This window comes from Lithohypha guttulata (genome assembly GCF_036872675.1).
Source record: "Lithohypha guttulata strain CCFEE 5908 chromosome Unknown scaffold_4, whole genome shotgun sequence".
Lineage (NCBI taxonomy): Eukaryota > Fungi > Ascomycota > Eurotiomycetes > Chaetothyriales > Trichomeriaceae > Lithohypha > Lithohypha guttulata.
In genome coordinates, this window is record NW_027042753.1 from 1,176,666 (window position 1) to 1,202,346 (window position 25,681).

The 25,681-nt window shown below is 49.1% G+C and overlaps 11 protein-coding genes across 11 annotated transcripts; 3 read left to right on the forward strand and 8 right to left on the reverse strand.

Annotated features, from left to right (window-relative positions):
• Positions 1-347: 347 nt before the first annotated feature.
• GTS1 lies at positions 348-2,535 on the reverse strand (the record flags this gene model as incomplete). Its single annotated transcript, XM_064899913.1, has 2 exons — positions 348-2,249; positions 2,299-2,535. The coding sequence occupies 2 exons, from the start codon at positions 2,533-2,535 to the stop codon at positions 348-350; spliced, it is 2,139 nt and encodes a 712-aa protein (XP_064753225.1).
• Positions 2,536-2,998: 463 nt separating this feature from the next.
• On the reverse strand, positions 2,999-3,791 carry LTR64_005576 (uncharacterized protein; the record flags this gene model as incomplete). Its single annotated transcript, XM_064899914.1, has 2 exons — positions 2,999-3,703; positions 3,753-3,791. 2 exons carry the CDS (start codon positions 3,789-3,791, stop codon positions 2,999-3,001), a joined length of 744 nt encoding a protein of 247 aa, XP_064753226.1.
• A 1,192-nt stretch (positions 3,792-4,983) lies between these two features.
• On the forward strand, positions 4,984-5,584 carry PRE10 (putative proteasome subunit alpha type-7; the record flags this gene model as incomplete). Its single annotated transcript, XM_064899915.1, has 2 exons — positions 4,984-5,220; positions 5,270-5,584. The coding sequence occupies 2 exons, from the start codon at positions 4,984-4,986 to the stop codon at positions 5,582-5,584; spliced, it is 552 nt and encodes a 183-aa protein (XP_064753227.1).
• Positions 5,585-6,992: 1,408 nt separating this feature from the next.
• Positions 6,993-8,593, forward strand: CAR2 (ornithine aminotransferase; the record flags this gene model as incomplete). The annotated part of the gene is made up of 2 exons (XM_064899916.1): positions 6,993-7,538; positions 7,592-8,593. The coding sequence occupies 2 exons, from the start codon at positions 6,993-6,995 to the stop codon at positions 8,591-8,593; spliced, it is 1,548 nt and encodes a 515-aa protein (XP_064753228.1).
• A 405-nt stretch (positions 8,594-8,998) lies between these two features.
• On the reverse strand, positions 8,999-9,879 carry LTR64_005579 (uncharacterized protein; the record flags this gene model as incomplete). The annotated part of the gene is made up of 3 exons (XM_064899917.1): positions 8,999-9,604; positions 9,665-9,797; positions 9,848-9,879. The coding sequence occupies 3 exons, from the start codon at positions 9,877-9,879 to the stop codon at positions 8,999-9,001; spliced, it is 771 nt and encodes a 256-aa protein (XP_064753229.1).
• A 457-nt stretch (positions 9,880-10,336) lies between these two features.
• On the reverse strand, positions 10,337-12,340 carry LTR64_005580 (uncharacterized protein; the record flags this gene model as incomplete). The annotated part of the gene is made up of 1 exon (XM_064899918.1): positions 10,337-12,340. The coding sequence occupies one exon, from the start codon at positions 12,338-12,340 to the stop codon at positions 10,337-10,339; it is 2,004 nt and encodes a 667-aa protein (XP_064753230.1).
• Positions 12,341-14,193: 1,853 nt separating this feature from the next.
• RAM2 (CAAX geranylgeranyltransferase alpha subunit) lies at positions 14,194-15,597 on the forward strand (the record flags this gene model as incomplete). The annotated part of the gene is made up of 2 exons (XM_064899919.1): positions 14,194-15,291; positions 15,364-15,597. 2 exons carry the CDS (start codon positions 14,194-14,196, stop codon positions 15,595-15,597), a joined length of 1,332 nt encoding a protein of 443 aa, XP_064753231.1.
• A 500-nt stretch (positions 15,598-16,097) lies between these two features.
• On the reverse strand, positions 16,098-17,648 carry MDM31 (Mitochondrial distribution and morphology protein 31, mitochondrial precursor; the record flags this gene model as incomplete). Its single annotated transcript, XM_064899920.1, has 2 exons — positions 16,098-16,121; positions 16,173-17,648. The coding sequence occupies 2 exons, from the start codon at positions 17,646-17,648 to the stop codon at positions 16,098-16,100; spliced, it is 1,500 nt and encodes a 499-aa protein (XP_064753232.1).
• Positions 17,649-18,569: 921 nt separating this feature from the next.
• Positions 18,570-20,486, reverse strand: LTR64_005583 (uncharacterized protein; the record flags this gene model as incomplete). Its single annotated transcript, XM_064899921.1, has 5 exons — positions 18,570-18,834; positions 18,908-18,993; positions 19,081-19,320; positions 19,372-19,483; positions 19,573-20,486. 5 exons carry the CDS (start codon positions 20,484-20,486, stop codon positions 18,570-18,572), a joined length of 1,617 nt encoding a protein of 538 aa, XP_064753233.1.
• Positions 20,487-21,809: 1,323 nt separating this feature from the next.
• Positions 21,810-23,245, reverse strand: CHA1 (catabolic L-serine/threonine dehydratase; the record flags this gene model as incomplete). Its single annotated transcript, XM_064899922.1, has 5 exons — positions 21,810-22,183; positions 22,270-22,490; positions 22,577-22,645; positions 22,717-23,159; positions 23,234-23,245. 5 exons carry the CDS (start codon positions 23,243-23,245, stop codon positions 21,810-21,812), a joined length of 1,119 nt encoding a protein of 372 aa, XP_064753234.1.
• A 274-nt stretch (positions 23,246-23,519) lies between these two features.
• MSM1 (methionyl-tRNA synthetase) lies at positions 23,520-25,295 on the reverse strand (the record flags this gene model as incomplete). Its single annotated transcript, XM_064899923.1, has 3 exons — positions 23,520-25,123; positions 25,173-25,195; positions 25,252-25,295. The coding sequence occupies 3 exons, from the start codon at positions 25,293-25,295 to the stop codon at positions 23,520-23,522; spliced, it is 1,671 nt and encodes a 556-aa protein (XP_064753235.1).
• Positions 25,296-25,681: the final 386 nt, after the last annotated feature.

The following is a 25,681-nucleotide window of genomic DNA, read 5'->3' on the forward strand; positions in this document are numbered from 1 at the left end:
TAGATTGAAAAGCGAGCCTGGCGTCCACCAGATATATTCATAAGTACAAATTCCTGGCGAATAAGCAACTATTCGTCAATTATCAATACAGATCCACTGTCAAGCTCAGTTAAGATCACAGAACTGCCTTTTATGCTCACTTGCATGCTCATAAAATTCTCAGACACTCTACATACATGCTAACTCGCCATCTGTGTACTCGCTTACGTGTCCACCTAATAAGTCCTCTCCTTGCCTGCCAAAACCGTGCCACAGTCTGATCGTTATCCGAACAACACACACAAAGCCACCATACCCTACCATCATAACTGAAGTGTCTCCGCAAACCACACAATCCATATCCCTTCTTAATACCTACTACTTAAACTCGCAAAAGCATCCGGACTATGCCGCCCATCCACCAAACTCGGATTGTTAACACTGACGCTCTCATTACTCGCGTGTCGTGCACCCTGTTGCTGCCATGTACCATACCCCTGCTGCTGCTGCTGCTGTTGCTGCTGGCCAGCTCCAAAAGTGTTGTTATTATTATTGCTTCCTCCTTGTACAGTCAAGAACGGATTCCTAGAACCGATCGTGTGACCGCCGGATGAGTGCATGGATGACACTGGCATGGTAGCGGCGCGTTTACCAGGGAGTGTGGCTGGATTTCCATATGGATTGTTCGAGGGTACTGGTGAGACGATTTGCTGTCGCTGCTGCTGCTGCTGTTGTTGAGAGGTATTATCGTCCTGTGCCTCTTGGACCGGTGCCAGAGATTGTGTTTGGAGGGATGTCGGAGCGTTAAAGAGAGCTAGGATGTCATTCTTGGTATAGCGCCCTGTAGCTTGAGGCTGAAGAGGTTGTGGCTGAGCCTGGAATTGCTGGTTTTGATAATAGCCTGGTTGTGCTTGGGGTTGTGAGTGTCCTGGAGTAGATTGAGAAGATTGTAATTGTGATTGCGATTGTGGTTGACCGTAGTCGAAATTCGGAATCTGTGATTGGGGCGATTGAGCTGTCTGCTGAGTATATGGTGGCATTTGCTGGCTACTGAATTGGGACGGTTGAAAGGAGGGATGCGAATTTTGTGGAACGAAACCGTATGGGTTCATATTCTGTGTCTGAGGTTGCTGGACTTGCGTGAATTGCTGTGCCGAAGACTGAGATTGTTGCTGAGCCAGAGCGATGCCGAAGGGATTGTTGCTCGAATTCGATCCGTTCTGACTATGTGGCTGCTGCATGCCTAAGAATGGATTGTTGGCGAATGAAGGTGCAAAAACAGGTTGACTTTGTTGTTGCTGGAGGAACGGGTTGTTCCCGGTCGATTGGCTAGACATGGGTTGCTGTTGATGATAGAAAGGATTCGAAGTTGGTGATGCTGAGCCATACTGTTGAGGCAGTGCAGGTACTGGAGGAGTCATATTCTGCAGCCTTAGGTCCTGGTATGCTGAAGGTCCAGTATAACCACCAGTATGATGAGGAAACAACGTATTCGAAACTTGCATATTAGCGAACTGTTGTTCAAGCCCTCTATTCTGTGCGGGCATGGCTGCTTGCCAGGGATTAGCACTTGGTGGTGGCTGTTGAGGTTGACTGGATTTTCTTGACGTATCAAACGATAGTCCGAAACTTGACCCCTGTTGTCCCTGCTGTTGATCCAGCTGGTCAAAAGGATTATTTGAAGTTGCAGCAGGTGCAGGAGCCGACGGCTCAGTAGCTTGACTTGGAGGAGGACTAGGTCTTGGTCCTGGTGTTGGATCACTTGGGCCCATCTTGACCAAGGTTGCGATAGTTCTCTCGATGTCCCCGCCAGATCGTTTCAGTATGTTCAGATTTCTTTCATTGTCACGAAACCCCATGTCTCGCAATTGTCCCAGCTTCTCCTGTAACTCGAGCTCAGGCACTTCTCTTGTAGTACCGCTAGTAGGACTGTATTCGACGGGTGTTATTTTAAATGCATCATTCATACCAGGTCTATCTTTCTTGGAAGACGTGCGCAGACTGAAGCCGAAGAACTTGTGTTTCTTGCCTGCAGTGGGCAGATCAGGAACAGGCGAAGAATAAGAAGGTGCTTGATTCAAGCTTGGTGAAGGTTCAGCGCGAGAGGGTGGTTCGGGTCTGCCATCCACGAGACTCTTTTCCTGGTACTTCTTCCTGATGTATCTCTCCATAGCTGAATCTACCTCGTCCGCGTCGAGTGGTATATCAGGCCTCTTATTTTTGGGATTGTAGATCTTGTTCGAGGCAGTATTCCCTCGTTGTTTCATACTCTTTCCTTTGTCAGCTTCTCTGTATAATCGCGTACCTGCAATGACCTACCTCGACTTGTTCTGAAGACCACTTATCCATACTAAGGGACTTCACTTTCGAGATATGTGTGCCCAGCTTGCGATGTATAGAGGCGCATCGCATGCAAACAAATATTCCCAAATTCCAGCTTGCCCATGAGGGGTTCCTTGCGCCGCAATCTGCGCATTGCGAGTTCCCAGGCACTCGCAGTAGGTCTTGCAATTCGCGCTCGTTGCGGGCCTGCTCGCGCTTGCTCAGGGATGCCATGTCGGGATGGACAAACTCGAACGATGCTGCGCGACAGACAAATGCGAGATCGAGACAAACAGGGTCGAATAGATGCGAGTGTCCTCAAGCCATCTTTACACAGCCCGTGCAGTTGCTACAAGGATCTTCATAAGCAAGATGACGCTCAAGTTGCTGCAGCAGTTATTGGAGATGTGCAATTCCGCGCTACTTGGTGTGATTATTCGCAACTTGCGCTGAAGTGAACAGAGACGCGACCGAGGACTTCATCCTGTCACTAATCAGCTAATCTGAAACATTTACTTTTACATGTTCCTTAAACGATTTACTGTATCTCAGAGCAGGGCCGACAGGTTGTCGGAGAAGACTTAAACCTCTTTAAACACGTCTCATCATTCTTGTAGGAATGTTTACCAAGTCCAACACACTGTATCCAACAATGTACAACGACTTCAGCCCTTGCCATCCTCTAATAATCCATACTCTACAGCATCATGTTGTCGTTATCCTCAACACCGCAGAAACCATGCATCATGCCATACTGCTGTAGCATTCCATATTGATGCTCCATCGGCTCCTCGGCCATGTGCCACCATTCTCGTTCCCGATTATGTACAGGATCTGTGGCAGATCTGTATTCCTTTGAACTGTTCTCGACATTCATGCTAGAACCATATTCATCTACCATGTACGGCTCTGTCTCTCTCTTTTCCTGACTCGGAAGTACACTCAAATTCTTCAATCTATGTTGCTCTTGCTTCTCCCATCTCTGCTGGGCGGCCTCCTCTTCCGATTCCATGCTTGTCTGAGGCCAATTGCCCATTTGGCTTACTTGACCACCATATGTCGGAGGGGCAATTCGCCAGAGCTCGACCAGTCTCTCCTTCTGATCGGGCAGTGCATTCTTGAATAACTGTAACTGTGATGGGAGTAGTGCGTCTGCATTCACACCTGCCGTTTTCAATATAGTCGAAGTCTGGGTTTCCTCCATCGCGGGAGCGGCCACCATGTGAGACGAATGATGGTAATGTTGGCTGATATAGGTCGGCGCCGTTTGGGGTACCACTTGCGGTGTTGGAGGGCTGGATACGTCGAGGGCCGGCTGAACACCAAGATGCATGTTGCGCGTCAGCATTTCAGCCAGCTCATCCTGCATCTTGCTGTCTACCTCGGAGACAGAAAGACCGCACTAGACGCAAGAATCAGAAAGTCAAGATCGGGGCTGAGAAGGAACAAACCGTAGGACAGTGAGGATTGTGCTCGAACGCTATCAGCATATTCGAGACATCCGTGACCGTGCCACAATTGTGGCAGTGAAAGGTACTCATCGTGTCTTCCTTTGACTTCAAGGTTAGGAGTAGGCTTGTTGGGGAGACTCTCGACGATGACAATGGGAGGGTTGGAGGCACGGAAGATTTGATTGTATTAGATAAACTATCAAACGGACAGCTAACAAAGAAAGTCCCAGTCCGGTCCGATCCAGGTCCAAGTAGTGTTCAGAGTCCACCAGTCCACGGGAGCAGGCCCAAGTCAGATCCAGGTAACCAGAGAAGTCAGATACTGGATTCTGATCGTTAGCGATAAGAGAATAGAGGAAAGGTGTGCAACGAGAGGGGTAATCGGAAACTTTCTGTGGTCGACTGTGTTTCAGCAGGACTATTCAGCTCACATTAAAGCCAAAAAGGTCTGCTGCAGCAATCGTGGATCTTGCCGTCAGTAGAACGAAGAGCGGAACTGCCAAATTTACTGTGTGTTCTAGTTGTGGGTGAGAAAGAGAGATGGTTCAGGACCGCGAAGGGTTGAGGTGTCATCGTCGGGCGCCAACGTCTCCTATTCCGTCACGTCAATATTGAACCAAATAGGTGCTTACGCATACCGTACTACGGCATCTCTGAAAGGCAGGGCCGGCAGGTGAGCATCCGACGCTTTGATTGCGCGTGTTGTCCTGCCTTGCGCGGAAAGTACAGTATAGCCACGAACAACGTCGAAACAACTGAAAGCATTGAACATCACTGACAATCCCTTGACGAAGTGCATCGTCGGCCTCACTCCTCACTCCTCACTCCAATCATAAAAACACAGATACCATACGACAATGGTCAGTGTTTCTATCTGAATTCAAGTCGAGCACTGACATTAAACTTGCAGACGTCGATAGGCACAGGCTATGACTTGTCCAACTCAGTCTTCTCTCCAGACGGTCGCAACTTCCAAGTCGAGTATGCAGTGAAAGCGGTCGAAAATGGTGGCACATGTATAGGCATAAGGACGAAGCATGGCGTGGTACTGGCATGCGAGAAGATCATTTCCTCCAAACTACTGAAACCCGGCTGCAACAAGAGAATAGCAACTATTGACAGAAACGTGGGCATCGTCACATCAGGTCTGCTACCGGATGGTAGGCATTTGACAAGCAGAGGTCGAGACGAAGCGAGCAGCTGGCGGCAAACATACAAAGCACCAATACCAATGAGTGCCCTAGCTTCACGGCTAGGTGGGTATGTGCAAGCATATACTCTCTACTCCAGTGTACGGCCTTTCGGTGTCAGTGCAATCGTTGGGGGTTGGGATTCGGAAGCAGATATGGGCGTAGATGCTGAAGTCGGCTCTGGTCCCAAGGCAGGCGCAGGCGGCAAGTTTGACGATCCAGAGATCAAAAGAGGAGGTCCTGCTCTATACATGGTCGAACCAAGTGGCTTGTATTGGGTAAGTTACGCTTCCGCTGCGACATTGACCAATAGCTAACTGGAAGTAGGGTTACTATGGTGCTGCTACTGGTAAAGGTCGACAATCCGCCAAAGCCGAACTCGAGAAGCTCGACCTAGCCTCCCCAACGTGCTCCCTGACCTTGAAAGATGCTGTTTTGGAAGCAGCAAGGATTATATATGTGGCTCACGAAGACTCAAAAGACAAAGAATTCGAGCTTGAGATAACCTGGATATCGAATTTGGAAGGTCCAACCAAAGGTCGACACCAGCATGTTCCCAAGGAACTGCTGGAAGAGGCTGAGAAGCACGCGAAGAAGAGCATTGAAGGCGATGACGAGGAGGACGAAGAGATGGAAGAGTAGTCCAGCTTCAATGGTCCTGGATGCTTGTTGCTCGAGCGTCAGCAATGTTGAGGTTTACGTTTTGACGTTAAATGTCAACGAAGGCGTATTCCTTGGCCATGTAGGCTCTCATTACTGTGCTCCTGATCGTCCGCCTAAAGCTCTGCCATAAGCGATCCTGAGGGAACAGGAGCTATTGTCGCTTTATTGTGCCATTCTTCCCTCAGCCCAGAGCCTTCTCTTAATTCCGAGCTCAACTGCAGCATTACCCCAGTCCTCACCATGATTGTGTCCTTTGGCTTCTTTTCCAGAACCGCCGGGAAGTCCAGCTCTTGCCAGTCCTTGCTCTTCAGTCAACACCGTTAATAAGCCAAATATTACTGGCACGCCTGTGTCAAGCTGCACTCTCATCAAGCCATGTGTGACAGCTTCAGCGATGTATTCAAAATGCATCGTCTCTCCCTTGATCAGCACTCCAATTGCGATGACTGCATCGAAGGCATGCTTGAGACCTGCATCCGACTCTTGTTCCGGCGCTTTCGGCTGTAAACTGCCCTGCAAGTCTGTTTGCGAAGCACTTCCTCCTAACAGATCGCCAATTCCAGATGCAACGCTTGCAACTCCTCCCGCTACTGCACTCGTGGTAGCCTGCACTTGAGAGGCAGCGTAAAACCTCTGTACTGCAAGAGGTAGCTCGTACGATCCCGGCACCGATTCTACTACAATATTCTCTTCCTTCACACCTTGGGATTTCAAAGCTTTCTTCGACCCCTCGACGAGTGCTTCTATCATAGTCGTATTCCATCGTGCATGTACAATGCCCACACGTAGCTTTGAGCCATCGTGTTTCTCGGCCGCACCAGGACCTTTCAGTGATGCCATTCTAACGTATTCAAGCGATGTAGAACAAAAGAGACAGGTCTTATTATAGTACCGCAGAGAGTATTCCTCACCACTTATCAATCCTCGGACTGCCGAAAAAGCGTTCCTGAATCAGCATCACATGGTGCATCTTAGCGTGTCGAGGGGTCGCTGCAGGCTCTTGCCCCACTATAATAAGCTTGGGAACTGTCCTTCCGAACCTGGGATAGCCTTCGATATCCCTTCCATTCGTTACTCCCCACTTATACCTGGCAACCTGTTCCTTCGAAAATATTCGAGCGTGGGATGACCCGGTTGACCCTGCGCTTAACGAGAGTTCTCCTGCCTTTAGCGATTTTGAGCCTCCCAGGCGTTGCACCAATTGTGTAATGAGTATTTAACATTTGCGCACATGACCGATACATTTTCCAATATAGAGCCCTACGACATCTTTCCCTAACAACATATAGACAACCGAAATACTGATTCTGATAACAAGAAAACTTCAGGAAACCCAGCCTATAACTTATAGGTTGTACTGCTGACACCTTCGTAAACAGCCAATAGAATGTCTCCTGTCGCCACAAACGGCGTAAGCCAAAATGGCACGCACCTGAATGGTACCAAGACTAAGATCGACCAGAACGCGTCAAGAACGTTTGATAAGTCGAGGTACCATGCCTCCTCATCCGATGAGGCTATTCACTCCGAACACACATATGCTGCGCACAATTACCATCCCTTGCCAATAGTTTTCGCCCGAGCACAAGGCACGAAAGTATGGGATCCAGAAGGGAAGGAATACCTCGATTTCCTGTCTGCATATTCCGCGGTCAACCAGGGCCATTGCCATCCAGAGCTCGTCAAGGCATTGGTAGAACAAGCACAAACACTAACGTTAAGCTCGAGAGCATTCTACAACGATGTCTTCCCACGTTTCGCTCAGTTTGTCACCAAGTACTTCGACTTTGATATGGTATTGCCGATGAATACTGGAGCTGAGGCTGTAGAAACAGTTGTCAAAATTGCGAGAAAATGGGGCTACAAGGTGAAGGGTATTCCAAAGGATGAGGCCATGGTCTTTAGTGTAGCTGAAAACTTCCATGGTCGAACAGTAAGCTACAACCCTTGATGTAGTCTTGCCCGAACCATTACTTACGTTAACAGTTCTCCGCTATCTCCATGTCGACTGATCCAGAGTCAAGAGACAATTATGGCCCATATCTGCCAAATATTGGCTCTGCATGCCCAGCAACTGGTAAAATCATTCCTTTTAACGACCTTCCAGCACTCAGAGAAGCCTTTGAGATTCATGGTAAGACACTTGCCGGATTCCTGGTTGAGCCAATCCAAGGTGAAGCTGGTATCGTTGTACCGTCCGATGACTATCTGAAGGAGGTCCGAGCACTATGTGATAAGCATAACGTCCTCATGATCTGTGATGAGATTCAGACAGGAATTGCACGGACTGGAAGACTACTCTGCCATGAATGGTCAGGTATCAAGCCAGATCTTGTGACTCTTGGCAAGGCGATTTCGGGTGGAATGTATCCTGTTTCGTGCGTCCTAGGTCGAAAGGATGTGATGCTAGTCATCGAACCAGGCACGCACGGCTCTACCTACGGCGGCAACCCATTAGGCTGTGCCGTTGCTATTCGAGCTCTCGAAGTGGTGCAAGAAGAGAACCTAGTCGAGCGAGCCGAGAAGCTCGGTCAGATGTTCAGAGATGGCCTCCGAGACCTTAACAGTGATATCATCACCACAATTCGAGGCAAAGGTCTACTCAATGCCATCGTTATCGACGAAACAAAGACAAACGGTCATAGTGCTTGGGACTTGTGTATGCTGTTGAAAGAGAAAGGATTACTGGTTGGTCGAGCCCTTAAGATTGCTCACGTCAAGAAGTCATCCGGACCACAACCTGCGCAGGAGACACTGACTACTGACAATGCTAATGGGCAACCACATGCTAACGAGAATAAGGCCAAACCAACACATCAGAACATCATCCGACTCGCACCACCACTTGTGATCACGGAAGAGGAAGTCAAGAAAGCTCTGTCAATTATTGGCGAGGCCTTGAAGGAGCTGCCGTCGCTAAAGGGCAAGAAGGAAGACGAGATCATCCCACCACAAGAGAAGAATGTGCAAATAGGAATTGAGAACTAAACTTGGTGGTGCTGGTGTGATAATTGTTTGGTAATGTGAGAACAGACTGTATTGGACTTGAGCACAATGTCATGTGGTTCACTTTGAGCCGATGTCAGGCAGAACGGTGTCAACATATGTTTGGAGTCGGAAGATTCACGTTCAGTCAGAGAGCACTTGACGGCAAAGCTGTACGGTCTAAGGCCAGGACAACAACGAAGTATCTTTAACCTCCAGCTGAGTGCAAGTTTTGTCTATCTGCCTCGCCCGGGCTATTTGGTTCCTCCTTTTGACTGACTCTCTGAACGTGCTATGTCGGTTATGCTCTTTGTGTCGTTGAAAGCCATTTCAATTGCAGCTCTGTCAGCAGCTTGAAGTAATATCCAATCGCTGACTCCTGTGACTCCTGCCCGCCAATTCACCGCCTCACTTCCGCGCCTTCTTCACCGGCGGCTCAACCATCATGACATCCTCCTCCCTTTTCGTCTGATCGATATGCGCGCTCATCGACTTCATCACCAGCATACTAAACTGCCTATCTCCCCACAACCACTCATGCACCGTCTTCGCCGCCTCATCCTTACACTCCATCACCTCCTTGAACAACCTCCCCACAAACCGAGCAATATTCTCCCTCAACACCGGTGTCGCTTTACCAAAATTCCCGTTCATCGCATTCACCAAGTCCTTGCATGAATTGATCGATTGACAGGCGAATGCTCTACCGGACATTTCGACAAGTGTGGACATGCGATACTTTTCGGCTAGGAGGTGGACTTCGATGTTGATGAATGCGGTGTCGGATTTAGGGTGGAAAATTACTTCTTCGGTATTGTTTTCTTGAGCGTAGAGACGTCGGCCTGAGGTGATGATTTTTAGGACTGAGGCGCCGCCAAGTTCGAGGTTTGCGATGGTGTCGCGCTTGACGTTGATGTCGGATCTGGCTTGGTATTTGGCGTAGTAGAGGTACTGGATGAGGCGGGCGAAGATATAGGGGTCGTCATTTGTTAGGACTATGGTTTTGTCGCCGTCCTTTTGAGTCATGTTAGTGTCATGATCTGCCGACACTGCTGGTGTTGCGCAAGAACTCACATCCCAGTCCTTGCAATCTATGATATCGGACCAGCACTGAGACTTCTCCGCGAGGAGACTCGAATCAACTCTCCACGTATGATTATCAAGGACAATTTTTGTGTCTGGAAGACTTCTAAGTGCTCCTTCGAAACTTCCATAAGTTAGCAAATGACGCCCAACGAGAAGTAGGACTGTGCTTACGCCGCGCAACGGTCTGCACTCGCAGTCGTCATGATGCTGAATGAGTTTCTTGTTCTGTGACTGTGACTGCGCAATTCTGCGATTCATCAACTGCGATAAGCAAGCACATAGAAAGAAAGTAGCAAGTAGGAACAGCAAGCAAGGTATTGATAGCCATAAATACACAGGCAGTGCAACATCATCAAGGTGTTCGATCGACAATGTTGTCGTACTCTCATCTCAAACTCACTTTATACTCATCGTTGCCCAGGGATGATCCTGTTGTGCCTTTTGAAAACTTGACCATTGTATCTGCTGATTGCACATCGAAAATTTTTATGTATGGGTTTTGCGATGTGTTGTCGGTGGTCGTTGTCATCTCCGCGAAAGACGGGCATTTGCTTGCATGTAGACAAAAGTACTAATGGAGGTAGAGGGGCGAAGTGCTTTGCCTCGATGTAGGAGTAGATTGTGTGCTGACCACGGAGTTGCAGAAGTGGCGGTCTATGTCTACCATGATGCCTGGTCGCCGCCCCAGCCACGGCTTCGACGATCCTTCTTTTTGTCTTTTGACTTCTTGTCATCTTTGTTGTGCCCGTTCTTGTTACCATTGCCATTGCTGGCACCATTCCCATTCCCATTACCGTTGCCGTTGCCATTGTTGCCATTGGATCCGCCTCTACTTCCACAAACGTTTAGCTGGGCTACACTGGGATCATGATCAGAGATTTGATCATCATAGCTAACCCAGGTATTGACGTGCACATGCTCAAGCTTCGGTGCTTGCACGGCGATACTTTCACTAACAAAGAAATGGTCCAACTCCTGACTATTCATGTCAAAAAGATAGGTGTATCTCTCGACAGGATCAACACCTGCAGCCTCATCAAGGTCAATTAAACCAGATTCCTGGACAAATAACTCTAGAGGCTCGACGAATGTGAACTCGTTGCAGTCACCTCCCAAGATGACAGCCGCATCTGAGTCTTCTGAAAGGATATCAGCGATGAAAGCTGCAGTGATGTTTGCCTGCTGGGAACGCTGATCAACACCGAGATTGACCGGAGGTCTTGCATCGCCCTCGATTGGTGAGCTGCCACCCTTGCTCGTGAAGTGCACATTGACTGTGAAAAACGTGGAATTGTCCGAGACAACTCGCCACTGAGCGGCAAGTGGCTTTCGGCTGTCTTCCCATGCAGAACTGGTTGGAGCGATACGTCCAGGGTTGAAGCTTAGACGAGGCCCCGGCAGTACCTCGGTAGTGTCGTTAGAGCCGCCAGGGTTGATATTCGCCAGTTCGAGGACTTGCGGCTTATAGAGGTAGGCTTGTCTGATATTGCCTCCAGGCTGTCCGCCGTCTTCGCGGTTGACTGGATCGATATCGACATACGCATATGTGAAACCACTGACATCGGCGATAGCAGCTACTAGCACATCCAGAGTACGGTCTGCAGACACTACACCATCGTCTGAAGGGCCTGTCTGATCCTGGACCTCCTGTAGAAAGACAATATCTGGTAAACCTAGATACGTGGTGATATGCTCCGCTCGTGCGGGTATATTCGTGCTGTTAGGTGCTAGGTTTTCGATGTTGTAATCACCGAAAGTGATGCCGCTACATCCTCCAGTGGAAATGTACCTCACGGGTGATGGAAGAGCTGGCTCTCTCGACGACAGAACAGTGAGCTTGGTGAGCGGAAGAATGCGATAATTGCCGAAAGCATAGGTAACGATGCCGGTAACATCCTGGATAGCGTCGCCAAGCTTGGTGTCCTCCGGATTGTCAGTACCATCCAGTGGGCTGCCAATAACAATAGCTTCCGGGTTACCGTCGCCAGATAACAAGGTCAATCCACCTCTGCTATTCTGTCCAGTCTTTCTCCAGTCACCCACAACCCAGGTGTCACCAAACTGGTTTGGCTTTGCGACCGCCGTGGGCCTTGAGACAGTTACAAGCTCGCCTACAATCGATTCCCAGAAGTCCAACCCATATCTCTCAGGCTGAAGCTCGGGGTTGGCGTTTGATATTTGGCTGGCGTTGTTGGGCAATCCAAATACGTCACCATTATCCAAGCTCGTGAATTGCTCCGTTGGAGGACTGGTTGTGTCAAGTCCGATCTTGAGTGAAGTGACTGTATTACCAGTAGACACGACTCTGATCGCCGACGGCCTCGTAAGCTCGGTGAGATACAAATGGGATGAAGAAGACCTGTACTCTGTGACTCGGCCATTCAGAGAGATAATGTCGCCAGTCGTCAGGTTACGGCTGAACGTAGTGTTGCCGAAGACATATATCGATTCTGAGGTACTCGAGCTGTTGTCAGGCCTCGTTGACCGGATCCAAATACCATCTGGGCCCTTGGCAGTAATCAGGCCAGTGACATTAGTAACGTCTCTGTTGCGATATGGAGAAATGAACTTGTTGCCGTTAATCTCAGCAATAGTGAGGCAGGTGGCAGTGGTGGCGAGGAAAGCCGCCGTGAAGCTGTATGGGATGAAGGAATGTAGTTTCATGTTTGTGCAAAGCGAATGTATAACAGGTCAGATGATGTCCGAGTACGAGTTGAGACACGACATAGTCTGCACGAATGAAGGCCTTTATGTACTGTATAGTGATTTCGAAACCTATTCGTTGTTCAATCTACCTTCCACTTGTAGCCAAGGGCTATTCAGGAAATGTAGATTGATATGACTCTATCGAACATGCAAGCTCCCTGATGGTCACTGGGCTCGTTGTGCTGCATGACGAATGTGATTGGACCATCAGATGGATCTCTTGCAGATTGAGATTGGAGGCCCCACCAAGATCGACGCGGACTTGGCAAAGCATCAGAAACAAGCCATGTGATACGGCAGGAGACCAGATTCAGGATAGTCATTCCATGAACAATTCCTTATTGTACTGTGCACGTGTTGTGATCAGACCTTGTCGCTGGTTGTGTTTCACCACAAGAACAGCTGCACGTTATGACCTCGGCAGCTCCGCCGGATTGCGGCCTAACCCGGTGGCAAGATGGGGGGATGTCCTGCTGATGTCGATAACCATATTGAGTGCTCACTCCGAATGGGCTGAGACATTGGGAGATGCCAGTATGCATGAGTGTATCAGGGAATCGTATAGTTGGCGTCAATTGTGATGTTCTGGCCCTCTTGATAGGTGATTCTCAAGTCTAGCCAGTAGTCTAGGATGGTGCATGTCCGAGTCATTCCTCAGGTTATGAAAAGCAGAGCAGCTCAAACGTTGGCAAATACTCCGGGTTTCGCCAGCTGTTTGAGGATCCCTGGCTGCAATCGCATCTGCTTTTCTATCGCCTCTGTAGGCATCCCACCCAGCTGTCTCATTCTTAATATCTCCTTTATATCTTTAGCTGATACTAGAGTTCGCCCAGCGAAGGATGACCGGCCGAGACCCTCCAGCTCCTGCTCGTACTGTTGTGCTATCCTATCTCTGGTCTGCACTACTGCCAGACCAGAATTCTTGCTTGGGACATTCGTGGGGAAGATATTCTGGCCCTGTTGTCCCAGTGGAGGCTGGCTCGAAGTAGGAAAAGCGGCCTTGTTAGGCGCTGCGCGTTCGACAGAAATAGCTGGTCCTAATTGACGAAGAGCTGAGCCGAACTGAGGATCACGGCCATCGAGGTCAACGTGTGCCTCTTTGGTCTCAGTTGGAGGCGCAGTCTGTGGATTCGGGTGAACTTGAGAGGGCGCAAAGGGTCTAGTAGATTGAGAAGGTGCATTCGTTGTCGAGGTCGCGTTATTCAGAATCGAAGAAGAGGATGGATACTGTCTTCGCCCAGCAGCGGCGGCAGCTTTGCCAGCCTGCTTCGATGCGCCAGATCCCATGCTGACGATTGCTTCAAACTTCGGATGGTTGTTGTTGATATCAAGAATTCGCAAGTTTGCTGTACAGCAGGTATACTCGAATAGCAGGTACATGAGTACTCTCCGAACTTGGATGATGTCAACTACGTTGCTCTCGGGTAGACCGCAAGCTCCAACATAGCAGAGTATTGGCACTGCTCCATATCGCTCCTCATGCTCCAAGCTTCCTGGGCTTCTTATTGTTCTATGCATTCCTGCATGGCTGCTGATGCGTGAAACTGGTTCCGTGTATGGCATGTTGAGAGCGCAGCTCACACAAGCCGATCTCTTTCCGTCATTGCGAACCAGGAAATGGTACAATGAGCAGTGTGAATAAAAATGTAGGAATTAGAGTCTGCCACAAACTCACCACATCAGACCTGATATGTGTCTTTTACCACGTTGTCCGAAACTAGTGTGTAATGAACAGCAAAAGTACTGATCAGAAGACAGAGTCACTGCGGCGAAATTGCTACGATACTGTTAAGACACTCGCTGTTACCATCATGGCCACGACATCTTCATCTTCCTCAGTAGTTCTTCTCCCTCCTGATGCTCAGCCACCAAAGTCAAAGTCGGCAGCATACTATGCAGTCCATCCACACTGGCAGGATGTCATACCCATTCCGCAGGTCGATCAAACCGGTGTTCTGGCGCCTATTGCCTATAGTCCACGATACTCGGAAGCAATGTCCTTCTTACGTGCTCTAATGGCAGAGAATGAGGTCTCAGAACGGGCGTTAGCATTGACGGAGGACCTGATCAGCATGAACCCTGCTCACTATACAGTTTGGATTTATCGGATGAGAATACTGAAAGGATTATGGCAAGGCAGTACAAGCAGCGACAATATCGACACTAAGATCGTGGAGATCAATGAGGACAAATCGAGCCAGCAATCTGACACTGACGACAACGAAATTAAACCAGGACTATGGAGGAACATCCAGGATGAGCTGAAGTGGCTAGACGAGGTCTCTTTTCGAAACTTGAAAAACTACCAAATTTGGCACCACCGACACGCGTTGGTTGAGTTGCTGCCCTTAGATCCAGCAGGACCAGCCACTCCAGACAGCCCTAAAAACAGCCCTAAAAACAGACCGACACAGCCCTCAAGTAAAGCGACGAACGAGATCCTATCCAGCTTCATCGCATCCGAACAACTCTTCCTCTCTCGCATCCTCTCCCAAGACACGAAGAACTACCACGTCTGGTCATACCGCCAATGGCTCTGTGCCCGCTTCCCATCCCTCCTACTTCCATCCTACTCATCAAACGCCAGCAACTCAATAGCGTCAACCTACCGAACACACGCCGAAGTCCAAGCCATCGACACCATGATCCAAGACGACCTTCGAAACAACTCCGCCTGGTCCCACCGCTACTTCATCCTCTTCGGCCACCACGAACTCACCTACGTCCAATCCCAATCTCCACCCATAATCCTCAAAGAAGTCAACGAGCAAAAGTTGCTACACAAGGCCGGTCTCGTCGACGCAGACCTAGTAACAGCTGAGATCGAGTATACGAAACATGAGATCAGGAAAGCGCCGCAGAACGGAAGTACTTGGAATTATCTCCGCGGTCTACTGAGACATGGCGATGTAAGGATCACTACACTGAGAGTGTTCTGCGAGGAATTTCTCGGTCCTGAAGGAGACTTATGGACTGATCAGTGGGTGGACGTTGAGCTCGAAGATCCAGCTACGAAGGAAACGAGGGTGGAACGACAGGAGATTGGGGTTCGGAGTAGTCATGCTGTGGAATGGTTGAGCGAGATATACAGTAAGGATGAGACGGCGAAAGACGAAGCGAGAGCCAAGGAATGTTTGAGGGCGTTGGCCGAAAAATGGGATCCTATACGGAAAGGGTATTGGGATTATAAGTTATCGAAACTGGAAGAGAAATGATGTTGACAGTCCTGCTTTTCGATCAGCTGGATACTTGTGCCTGAGGCTAGATGCTGTATGCCATTGCTGCTTCAGCTTTTCACACAGAGAGACCTAGGACTGCCGCTGCCGAAGACAATGCAGTTCTCTTAGCGACAGATGCCACAAATCTATAATTATATGTTGCTGGTATTGCCAGACTGTCCTTCAGCTATCACTCAAGTCCATTGAAGCAATTCGCCATAGACACATACGAAGGACTAGGCCGAAGTCAGCATTGAGTTGTTGTGAGACCTGTGCTCACACCATCATGACACATTTCATTATACATGCCTGTTCCCAGCGGTCAACAATATGTTGCTGGCTATGAGTGATACAATTGACTAAGCCCGAGCGCCTCGATTATGTACAAGGATATCAGCTGTGCTTCTAAACGAAACGCAATAGCCCAGGACCTCCACAATGATTGTCGTTGAGTAATTTAAAATATTTTTGAACCTGACGCCACGCAAAACCGTTCACTAGGCTATATTGCCAGCCATACCCTGTATATCATATTAGCACAAAACCATTCAGATGCTTGCAAGAAAGCTCACCAGAAAGATCGCTTGCACCGCTAACTGCAAACTCCATAAGCCAACTTTTTTGAACCTCCTCATTCGTGCCTCGTCATCAGTGACATCTTTTGAAAATGCATCGTAGACTTCAGCGCTCACATCGTCCATCAAGCCGCTGTCGTATGCGGTCCATGATCCGTCCATGTCTGAGACTCGCTTGACTACTCTACAATGAATGGGTATGAAAGTCCGTCTCGAATTAATGTAGGCTACGATAGGTCGAATGAGAGCGTTGTTGACGTAGGACAGGTCTTTCGTGAAGAGCGGTACTGTAGCTCGAACATCGTTCAAGTGTATTCTGAGGTCCATGACCAAATACCTTCGGTCCGAGTCTGGAGTCGGATCTACTTCCTTCGAAACTGGCAAGGGTCGTCTCAGGTCATTCTCATCCTCTTGCTCGCCATAAGTGACGTTGTTGTCGAGAAGTTTCTGTAAATGCCTTTTCTTGAGCAGAAACTGAGCTTCGATTTGGTCGTAAAAGTCGCTCATCACCTTTATTACACTTTCGTCATTATCATTAGGTATCATGATGTCGGCAACAAGATCGACATTTCCTTCTTTGATCCACCCAAATGGACCCTCGACTCCTCGATTGAGGTGATCAATGTTCAGACCGTCGATACGTATTCTAGACTGCTTTTTCCACGGTTCGTGACTTGCGACTTCGTTCAAGTCCATTCCTGTATGAGAATGTGTCTGTCGTGGGTGAATAGTGAATAGAGAGTGGTCAAACTCTCCTGTCATGCTTGTTGCACAGAGGAAATCATACATGATCCACTGCTTTCGTAGTCGAGGCAGATCCGCATTGTAGATGCTAATCGTGAATGGTCTGAAGCCTTTTGGCTGATGTAATGTGACCAGCAAATCCTCAATTTTGAAGGACTCAATTTCAAAGTCTCCAGGATTGTGCTCATGTCGTGCACTTTTCGGGTCGTAGGGCTGATCAGGATTCCAGTATACGTGGGTGCGATCCACAACACCTCTAACATGTTTGATCTCAACGTTCTGTAATGGTCCTTTGGAATTCCACCACTTGCTGAACGAGAGTGTCACATTGACTTCTCCCAGAGATATATCAAATTGTGTGTAGTTTTGCTCTTCTGGAGGAATGCGCTCTCGTGCGGCCGCGGCAGCAGCAGCCTCTTCTGGTGAGCCCTTCTTGACAGTGGACTTGGCATCCTGACCAGGTCTGCGAGAGACAAAGACATTCTTAAAAGTGATGACACCATCTCCCCATTTCGGCACAATCGCAGATTCGAACACAATCTGCAAGCCTGACGATTTTGTGAGGTATTTTCCAACCCATCCAGCAAGTGTCTCTTGCGCAAATACTGTGTTGATAGCGAGAATAGCCAGGGAGAAGAAAGTGGTGGTTCCTATGACTAGCCAGACCATATGACCTATAGCAATCCAGGAGAAAAATCCCACAATCTCATCCACGTTGTATGGGCGCATGCTTCTGATGGTCGCCCATTTGAAGCGAACCCTAAGTCTTGACCAGAAGCCAGTTGCAGCTGCAAGAAGCTCTTCTTTAGTCGGACGATGGAAGTTGGGTATGTGGAAGCGGTCATAGAAATGCTCTCCACTATTTCGTTGATCTGAGCTCTTATGCTCTTTTGATGATCCATCTTCATGCGCCTCGCGGTCTCGGGGTGGTTGTTTGTCTCTCAAACCAGATGAGATATGGAGAAAGCGTCGCTGCAAGGGTGAAGAAAATCGCTGCGTTATCCTGAAGCGAGCAGGAGTCGACAATGGTACTAATGTCGAAGCAGGTGCTGCCGTATATGTTTCTTTGGGTGGTGGCCATCTTGTCTTTGAGAACGGTTTCAGTGGCTGTGACCAGATCGTCGCTATGGTAGCCGTATGATGATGCGATATCCTGTGTGGTATATGATATCTGAAAGTCGGATCCAGAAATCTGGTTATTGAGCGCGGAGGCGAACTCGCGTGCCTGCCAAAAAGAACGGCATCGTGTATGCCAGCGCGTGAATTGAACTTCATTTGTTTTGCTTCATGTTGCTCGGTTCAGTCCTTCCCACCAATGCTGTACCAGTATCTCCCAGCAATTAAGGACTCTGTACAGTTGCGTTCTCAAGTGTAGCACAATACATCTTGATCGACGTGCACGTCATGCAGTTTTCTTGCACGTGAAATCAAAATCGCAGCTGCGGAAAAGCTTCACCGGAGTGACGGCGCCTACAGTTGTGGTTCTACGGCTGCCAGAAGAAGCGGCACGGGCATGGTTTATGCCTCAGGCACGAAATGTGTTTACTGGGAAACCCCTGAGCAATATATGGATTGAACTACACATATCTACCTGGCCGCAGAGAGCTTTAATCTTCTACTCACTGAGGAGCTGACAACCGACCTTGCTGCTCAGTTGGTCTTGAACTTCAGCGGGGCCTGCATGCCCCTGATCTTCGAGCCGAAAAATGTCAATGGCACAACCAGCAGCACAAACGCCGCACCCATGATTGCCGTCTGTATACCATATTCCAGCTCCGGACCACTCGTATGAGCCCAGTGAATCTGAAAATACCCGATTGCGAAGCCAGCAATAGTGCGAGCAAAATTGAGCCACGCTGCCGACTCGCCAGAGGCCTCTGGATAGCAGTCAATGAGGTAGGCGCCGACAGCAGATCTAAAATTTGTAAGCTTCAAAATTTTCAAATTGCGGCGACAGCGAGGTGGACCCCGCTTCAGGTCTGACTCACGTAGTCAACACAGTGGCTAGGTTGTGCATACCCCAGCCAATGATGAGGATCCAGATATTGAGATGACGACCCATTGTAATGCCGATCTATATTGCATGTCAGTTTTGAAGCTTGCGAGAGCACAAGCGTTAGAATAGTGCTAGAGAGCGCCTGATGAACTTTGAGGTACTCACCATGTTATAACCAGCAATCTTCAGGGGCAGAACGAGCCAGATTGGGATCAGACGTGCTTCAGGCGAGATGACGCCGTTGTGTCGCTTCGCGTATAGTGCACCAATGAAATCGAACATGAAGTAGCCGACTGGCACTGCAAGTAGAGCTCCGATGACTGGACTAGTATAAATAGCGGCAAGACCATAGTAATCCAACTTGTAGGCAGGCACGAGTATGACAGCGATGGTGGTGTTATTGCCCTGCAGCACGTCAGCCTTCGTTCGTTCGCTAGAGGGAAAAAGGGTACTCACTATTGTCCAGCCGAAGTCGAAGAAGTAGAAGAGACAGATTAGAATGACCGGCAAACGCGTGGCAGTAAGAGCAGTTCGGGAGCCTGCGCCGAGGAGAGTATTACCGGTGAATCTATGCGAAGTTAGAATCATGGCACAGCGGGAGGAACACTGGAACCATGCGATCTTCCACACGGCATTGCTTGTAAAGAGGGAGCTGACCTTGTTTTGCTTTGCGCCAACCCAGTCAATCTTTGCCAACGAGGATAAGATTTGAGGTCCGCAATTTCAGAGCTGCGCTTGTGTCGAGGATAGAACGTCTCCTGCCCGATGAGGACAATCGTAACCAAAGAAGTCATTATGATGCCAAAGTTGAGATACATGCCCACGCGCCACGACGCGACCTGAAGGACTGCAGCCATGAATTGAGGACCCAAGAAAGGCGACAGAATGATAGCGGTTGACCAGACATTGATGACTCGTGGACGTTCGTGGAAGAAGAATGCATCGTTGATCCACATGAGACCACCTCCTGCCGCTGCAACGACGAAGAAGCCATTCAGGATTCGGCTAGCCATGTAGCTCTCGAAAGTTCCGGCAGCAGCTGACCATATGGCAGTGGCAGCCGCAATGACAGTGAACCATGTAAGGATAGGAAGTCGGCCAAGATATGCACTTAACCAGACAGTCGCGATACCACCAACGCCCAACATGAATGTGTTACCGGCTGTCGCATGATTGACGGTATCAGGTGTGATGTGCCATTGTGCTGCCTGTGCAAGCAGTGCTGATGCACCGGTCGCGGCCGAGTAGTCACAAGTGAACGAGGCAACAGCGAGCATCACCAGGACTAGTCGTTTCTGCAAGACTGACCAGTTCAGGGGGTCACGCGGATCATCTGATGGCTGAGGGATGAGGACGCGACCAGTCGAGTCTTTCTTCAGTACTGCATCTGCTGGCAGACCGAGCTGCTGCTTGAGGACCGTCTCGTCCAGAGCGTATCCATGTTGCTCTCCGAGACGCTCGAGGTCTACGGGCTGAGTAGCTTCAGACTTCTCTGGGGGTGGGGTTGAAGTGTCTGAAGCCCGAGAAGAAGCGGTGATTGTCGTGGTTTCTTCTGGTTTGAAAGTCGCCATGTTGTCGTTGTCTCGTCGCACCCAGAGAACCTAGAAAGATATTAGACGACCTTCGTGGGAAGACATGCTCTAGCGGCCACAGCAGTTCATATAGCGTGCCATAAGGCGCGCCCCAACCGTGAACAGGGGCACACCTCATACTCGTTCATGCATATCGGAACCCCGAGTCAAAGGAGCCCATCAGCACTTTTCGAATGTGCTATTTTCAGCCTCTGCATGACTAGCCTCAGGAACTTTGTTACATAACTCTATGTGATTGGTTGAAATGAGCTGAAAGTCCGCCACGAAGTATCTAACACGAAACTAGTGCTTGCCTGAAACCCCATGGCTGAATGCTATCACCTTTTGTAATCTGGTTCGCGTCTGAACTTTTCAACAACGTACCAGGACGAGCTTTGGTCGGCACTAGCAAAAGAGCGTTACCATACATGTGGTATAGTACAGCGACAACTGCGGAGGCCTATGTATGACTCAGCAGTAGAGCTCATCTCGCTACCCGCAAAGCCGTCGTTTCATCAAGGCCATTATTGGTATTTACCTTCGTGAGCTTGTGCTACTGTAGCAAAGATAGCTCGTCTTTGACAACGATGTCCGTGGCTGGCACGATAATGTATGCTTAGTACTATACTTGCATATCCTTCAACCATGGGCATCACGTTCGCGTAATCGACGCCACGAAAAGTTAGCTGCGGAGCACTTTGAGAACCGTCCCAACCGACATAATCTGGGCGAGGTTGGATCAATATTTCCAAATGCACGTCTGACCTTGTGTGACTTCGTTGTACTTACCAAGAGCTCACTTCCCTCCCTTCAAGACGAAAAAGGCACACCATTTCAGCCACCTTTCCGAGCCAAGCGGCTGCGTCGGAAATGCGAAGAAGCGGTAGTGGTCGACGCGACAGAGCAAGCCGCTATATCCCATGCACTTCATTTCGCGGCTTGGTTTTACCCTGTTCTTTCGTATCTACCCCGGATTATAGCTCCTGCAGCGAGTCATGTGCTTTCCTACGCTTGTTCGGGTAGTTGTACTTGCTTGACGCTATTCCTAGAAACGAGCACTTCAAGATTGACTGTAATCAATTCATGCTGGCTAGTACAGCACTACTGAGTTCAAGCGTTTGATAGGCATTCGCGGTAGTCTCTACAAACACCCTGGACGTGGAAATTGAATGTTTCAGGCCTGGCTTATGTAAATAACCTCCCAATGCATGTCCTATTGATCACCATGACCTGGATAAAGCAGAACGAGGCACAGACACAAGTATGTCAATTAAAATATGTCCAGATACATCGTCATAAGCCTTGTGATGCCTCCGTAGCCCATCAAGACGAATAAGTGCTGGGCACATCGGCGCATCGTGTCAGACCAAGCTCTTTCGCTCTTGCGCCAAACTGCTGCTTGTACTGATCCATCGTCTTGAGATCGATCCTACTACCACCACACACAATAATGACAACTTTGGTTTCTGGCGAGAAGGCTTTGAGATACTTTTCCAGACGACCGTCATATGCAAGCGCGATACTCGCCCCACAAGCAGGCTCCACGAGTATTCGTTCGTCGTCAGCGAACCTCCAGGCGGAGGCACACGCTTCAGCATCTTCTATCACCATATTGATGGCATTTGGCTTCAACGCATCATTGAGTGCTTGTTGTGCAACAACAGGAGCCCCTAATGACTTGGCAACAGATGTGATTTCTGTCGAGTATCAGCTTAAGACTATCTTGAAGAGAAGCAAGAAACAAGTTTGCTCAAGGCGGAGATAGCACCAAGGACTTCCTCACCGTCTAGCTTGACAAGTTCTCCTTTCTCAACGGCTTGAGATAATGAGTCCGCTCCTACTGTTTCTACTGCTAACACCTTCGTTTGCCAGCCAATCCCTTCGACACCTTGCATGATGCCGGAAAAGAGACCGCCACCACCGACAGAACAGACTATGGCATCTGGTACCTCTCCGCGAGGCATCTGCGCCTTGATTTCAGGTACCATCGTTGCAGCACCTGTCCTGCGAGAGTTTAGCCCATATCGACAAGTGATTGAGGCTCGCGGCTGATAGGAAGACCTGTGCATTGATCCGTCGATGCTGCTTACCAGATATCTGGATGGTCGAAAGGTGGTACATAAACCGCTTTCTCTCCCATTTCCTCGGCTTTTGACATCCTAAAAAGATCAGTTTAAGACCGATCGTAACCCGGATCGGACTATGCTAGTCCGACTTTGAGATTACTAACATGACTTCTCGCAAGTAAGCATCCGCAACAAACCAGTTCGATCCATGCACAACGACCTCGGATGCACCAGCAGCACGAAGTTTCGCAACCATTGACTCCTCAGTCGAGGCAGGTACCGCAATTGTTGAACGGTAACCAAGTGCCACAGCGGCCGTAACGCACGCAAGACCAGCATTGCCACCAGAAGAGGCATGAAAATGCAATGCTCTGTCATCACTAGACGATACCTGTGCCTTGATAGCCTCGAGAAGGCGATTGCCGATACCTCGTGATTTGAAAGAACCCGAGGGCTGAAGGTTTTCGAGCTTGAGGAAAATTCGGCAGCCAGCTGCTTTGGACAACGCACCGGACTCAATAAGAGGTGTCTCGATCCAAGGCTTGGCTCCCGGTGCGGGAAGCGCTATCGAACCCATAATCGATGTCAGAGCGATGATGAGAGTTCGCTGTACCGAAAGAGGATGGTCGTTGTATAGTACAGCACCTGATGTTTTTAGGCAAATCCTGGAGATCTACTTACAAGCAGGGTCATTTTGCAGTATCCGGCATTGCGACGCACTTCTGCAGGTACGGTTGGAGAAAGCTCCGCTTTTCATCACGTGGCTGACTCTCAGCCCAATCATTGCTGTCGTGGCGCGGTCGACGCCTTGTGACTTGCTATAAGTTCTGGCATTGTCGACAACACCGTAGCATGTCTGTCGTTTCCGATTACAGCTCTGCTGATTTCAGACGGTTGCGTAATCACTGTCGATTAGGCGCACCAACGCTGAGGCAGCCAAAGAGTTGCAACTTCGCTGAGGCCGAGTTCATACCTCCGTCAGAAGTGGTGGAAATAGTACACCATCATGTGCATACCTAATTCTCTTCTTCATGTTCTCAGGGATCTTCTCATGTGCAGCTTCACTGGCCCCTGAGCCATATGTCTCATCACAACCAACCTCAGCCATCTGAAACGATCGCTTATCTGGTAGAACGTGCAAGTGGTCGAGAGCTTGCTGCATCTTATTAGGCATGAATGGTTGCAGCAAGATACAGACCACACGAGCGGCTTCGGCCGATGTGTATATTGTCATATGTAATGATTCGCGAGAGTCTGGATGGTCGTCCTTGACTAGGTTCCACGGGGCCATTTCTTGAAAAAATTTGTTGGTTTCGTAGACGAGTTTCATAATGTTGTGTAAAGCACTGCGAGGGTTGACACTCTGCATAGCTTCATCTGCAGACCGTGCAGTGCTGTTAATCATTTCGATCATATCCTGAATACGTGCCGAGTCCGGTTTCTTGAGGCTGCCGTTGTTCATCACTTGCTCGAGAGAGGTACGTATTGACCATTTCCTGCCTCTCAGTATGCGAGTAAGGAGGTTTCCCAGACCATCTTGCAAGCCCTTTTTGTACTTCTCCACAATGAACATGTTGTCGTAATCCGCATCATCAACAATACCGCCGTCGTGGATCATGAAGTACCGGATAGCATCGAGGCCGAAACGCTCGATTGCAAGGAAAGGATTGACACCATTTCCTAATGATTTGGACATTTTTGCTTTACCCATTGTCCAGTGGGCGTGTGTGAGGAATGCTCTAGGAAGCGGGATGTCCAGTGCCATAAGAAAAGCTGGCCAGTATATACAATGAAATCGCACAATGTCCTTGCCAATGACCTGAACATTTGGTGGCCACAATTTATGGTTACCACCTTCACCATACGGGTAGCCAGTTGCAGTCAAGTAGTTGATCAGGGCGTCCAGCCATACGTAAATAGTTTGTGTATCGTCATCCGGCACTCTAATGCCCCATTGTAGTCTTGAGCTTGGCCTAGAGACAGACAAATCTGATAAGCCAGCCTCTACTTCCTTCTTGATAAAATTCATACGCATTGATGGGACAATGAATTGAGGGTGCTGGTCGTAGTGCTCGAGTAGACGATCTCTGAAAGCCGAAAGACGAAAGTGGTAGTTAGTTTCTGAAGTCCATTCTACCTCCTTGCCAGTCTCTTTCGAAGCATAGATCTTCCGTCCGGTGCTTGGTTCCAGAACCAAGTGGACTTGGGATTCAGGGTAAAATGTCTCATCGCTGACCGAGTACCAGCCTTCATGAGTTGACTGATAAATATAGCCTCTCTCTTTCAACTGCTTCCAAAAGTGTTCGACTGCAACTTTGTGATCAGGGTCCGTTGTACGTATGAATCGGTCGAACGAAATGTTGGCTGCACGAGCCAGGTCGAGAAACTGAGTAGCATGCTTGTCGCAGAACTGCTTGGTTGCAGTCGCAGCGCTTTCAGCTGCCTTCTGCACTTTCATGCCATGCTCGTCAGTGCCTGTAAGCAAGGACGCTTGATTGTCTCCCTTCAAGACTTCCCATCTTTTCAAAATATCAGTAAGCAGAAGGGTATATAGATGTCCCGCATGTGGCTCTGCTAAAGGTCAGATCTTATCTTCTCGGCGCCGCGATCTGATACTCACCAGCGTTGACATAGAATATGGGGCTGGTTACATAGTAAGGTCGGAATCGATCAGTTTGTGCCTGCTGCAACTGAGGTACGTTATGTAATCCTCGTCTGCTTTGGACGGTGCATTTTCGCACATGACTGCTACTGAGAAATCTGCTGAATCTCCCGTCGATCAAGAGCGCTCGAGCGCGGAGCTGCGAAGCATTCATTGATGTGCTGAACAGCTTACACGTTGCCCCGACTGAGCTTTCGACGATCAGATTAGTCCTAGCTCCTCATCTCCACCTACGCGTCCAACGCGACTTTCGGCTCTTTCATATAGCTACTCATCACGTTAAATCTGATACGAGACAGAAAGACCATGGCAAAGTATGCCACTATCTACGCAAAGCTCGTTACTATGAGCAATGCCGTCTTCTTTCTGTCTCTGCCTGCAGTCACGAAGCAGGCCTACAAGAATCATCTGAGACTACCCCATCAACGACTATCACTTCGTCTTTCTTGATGCACGATACTACTAAT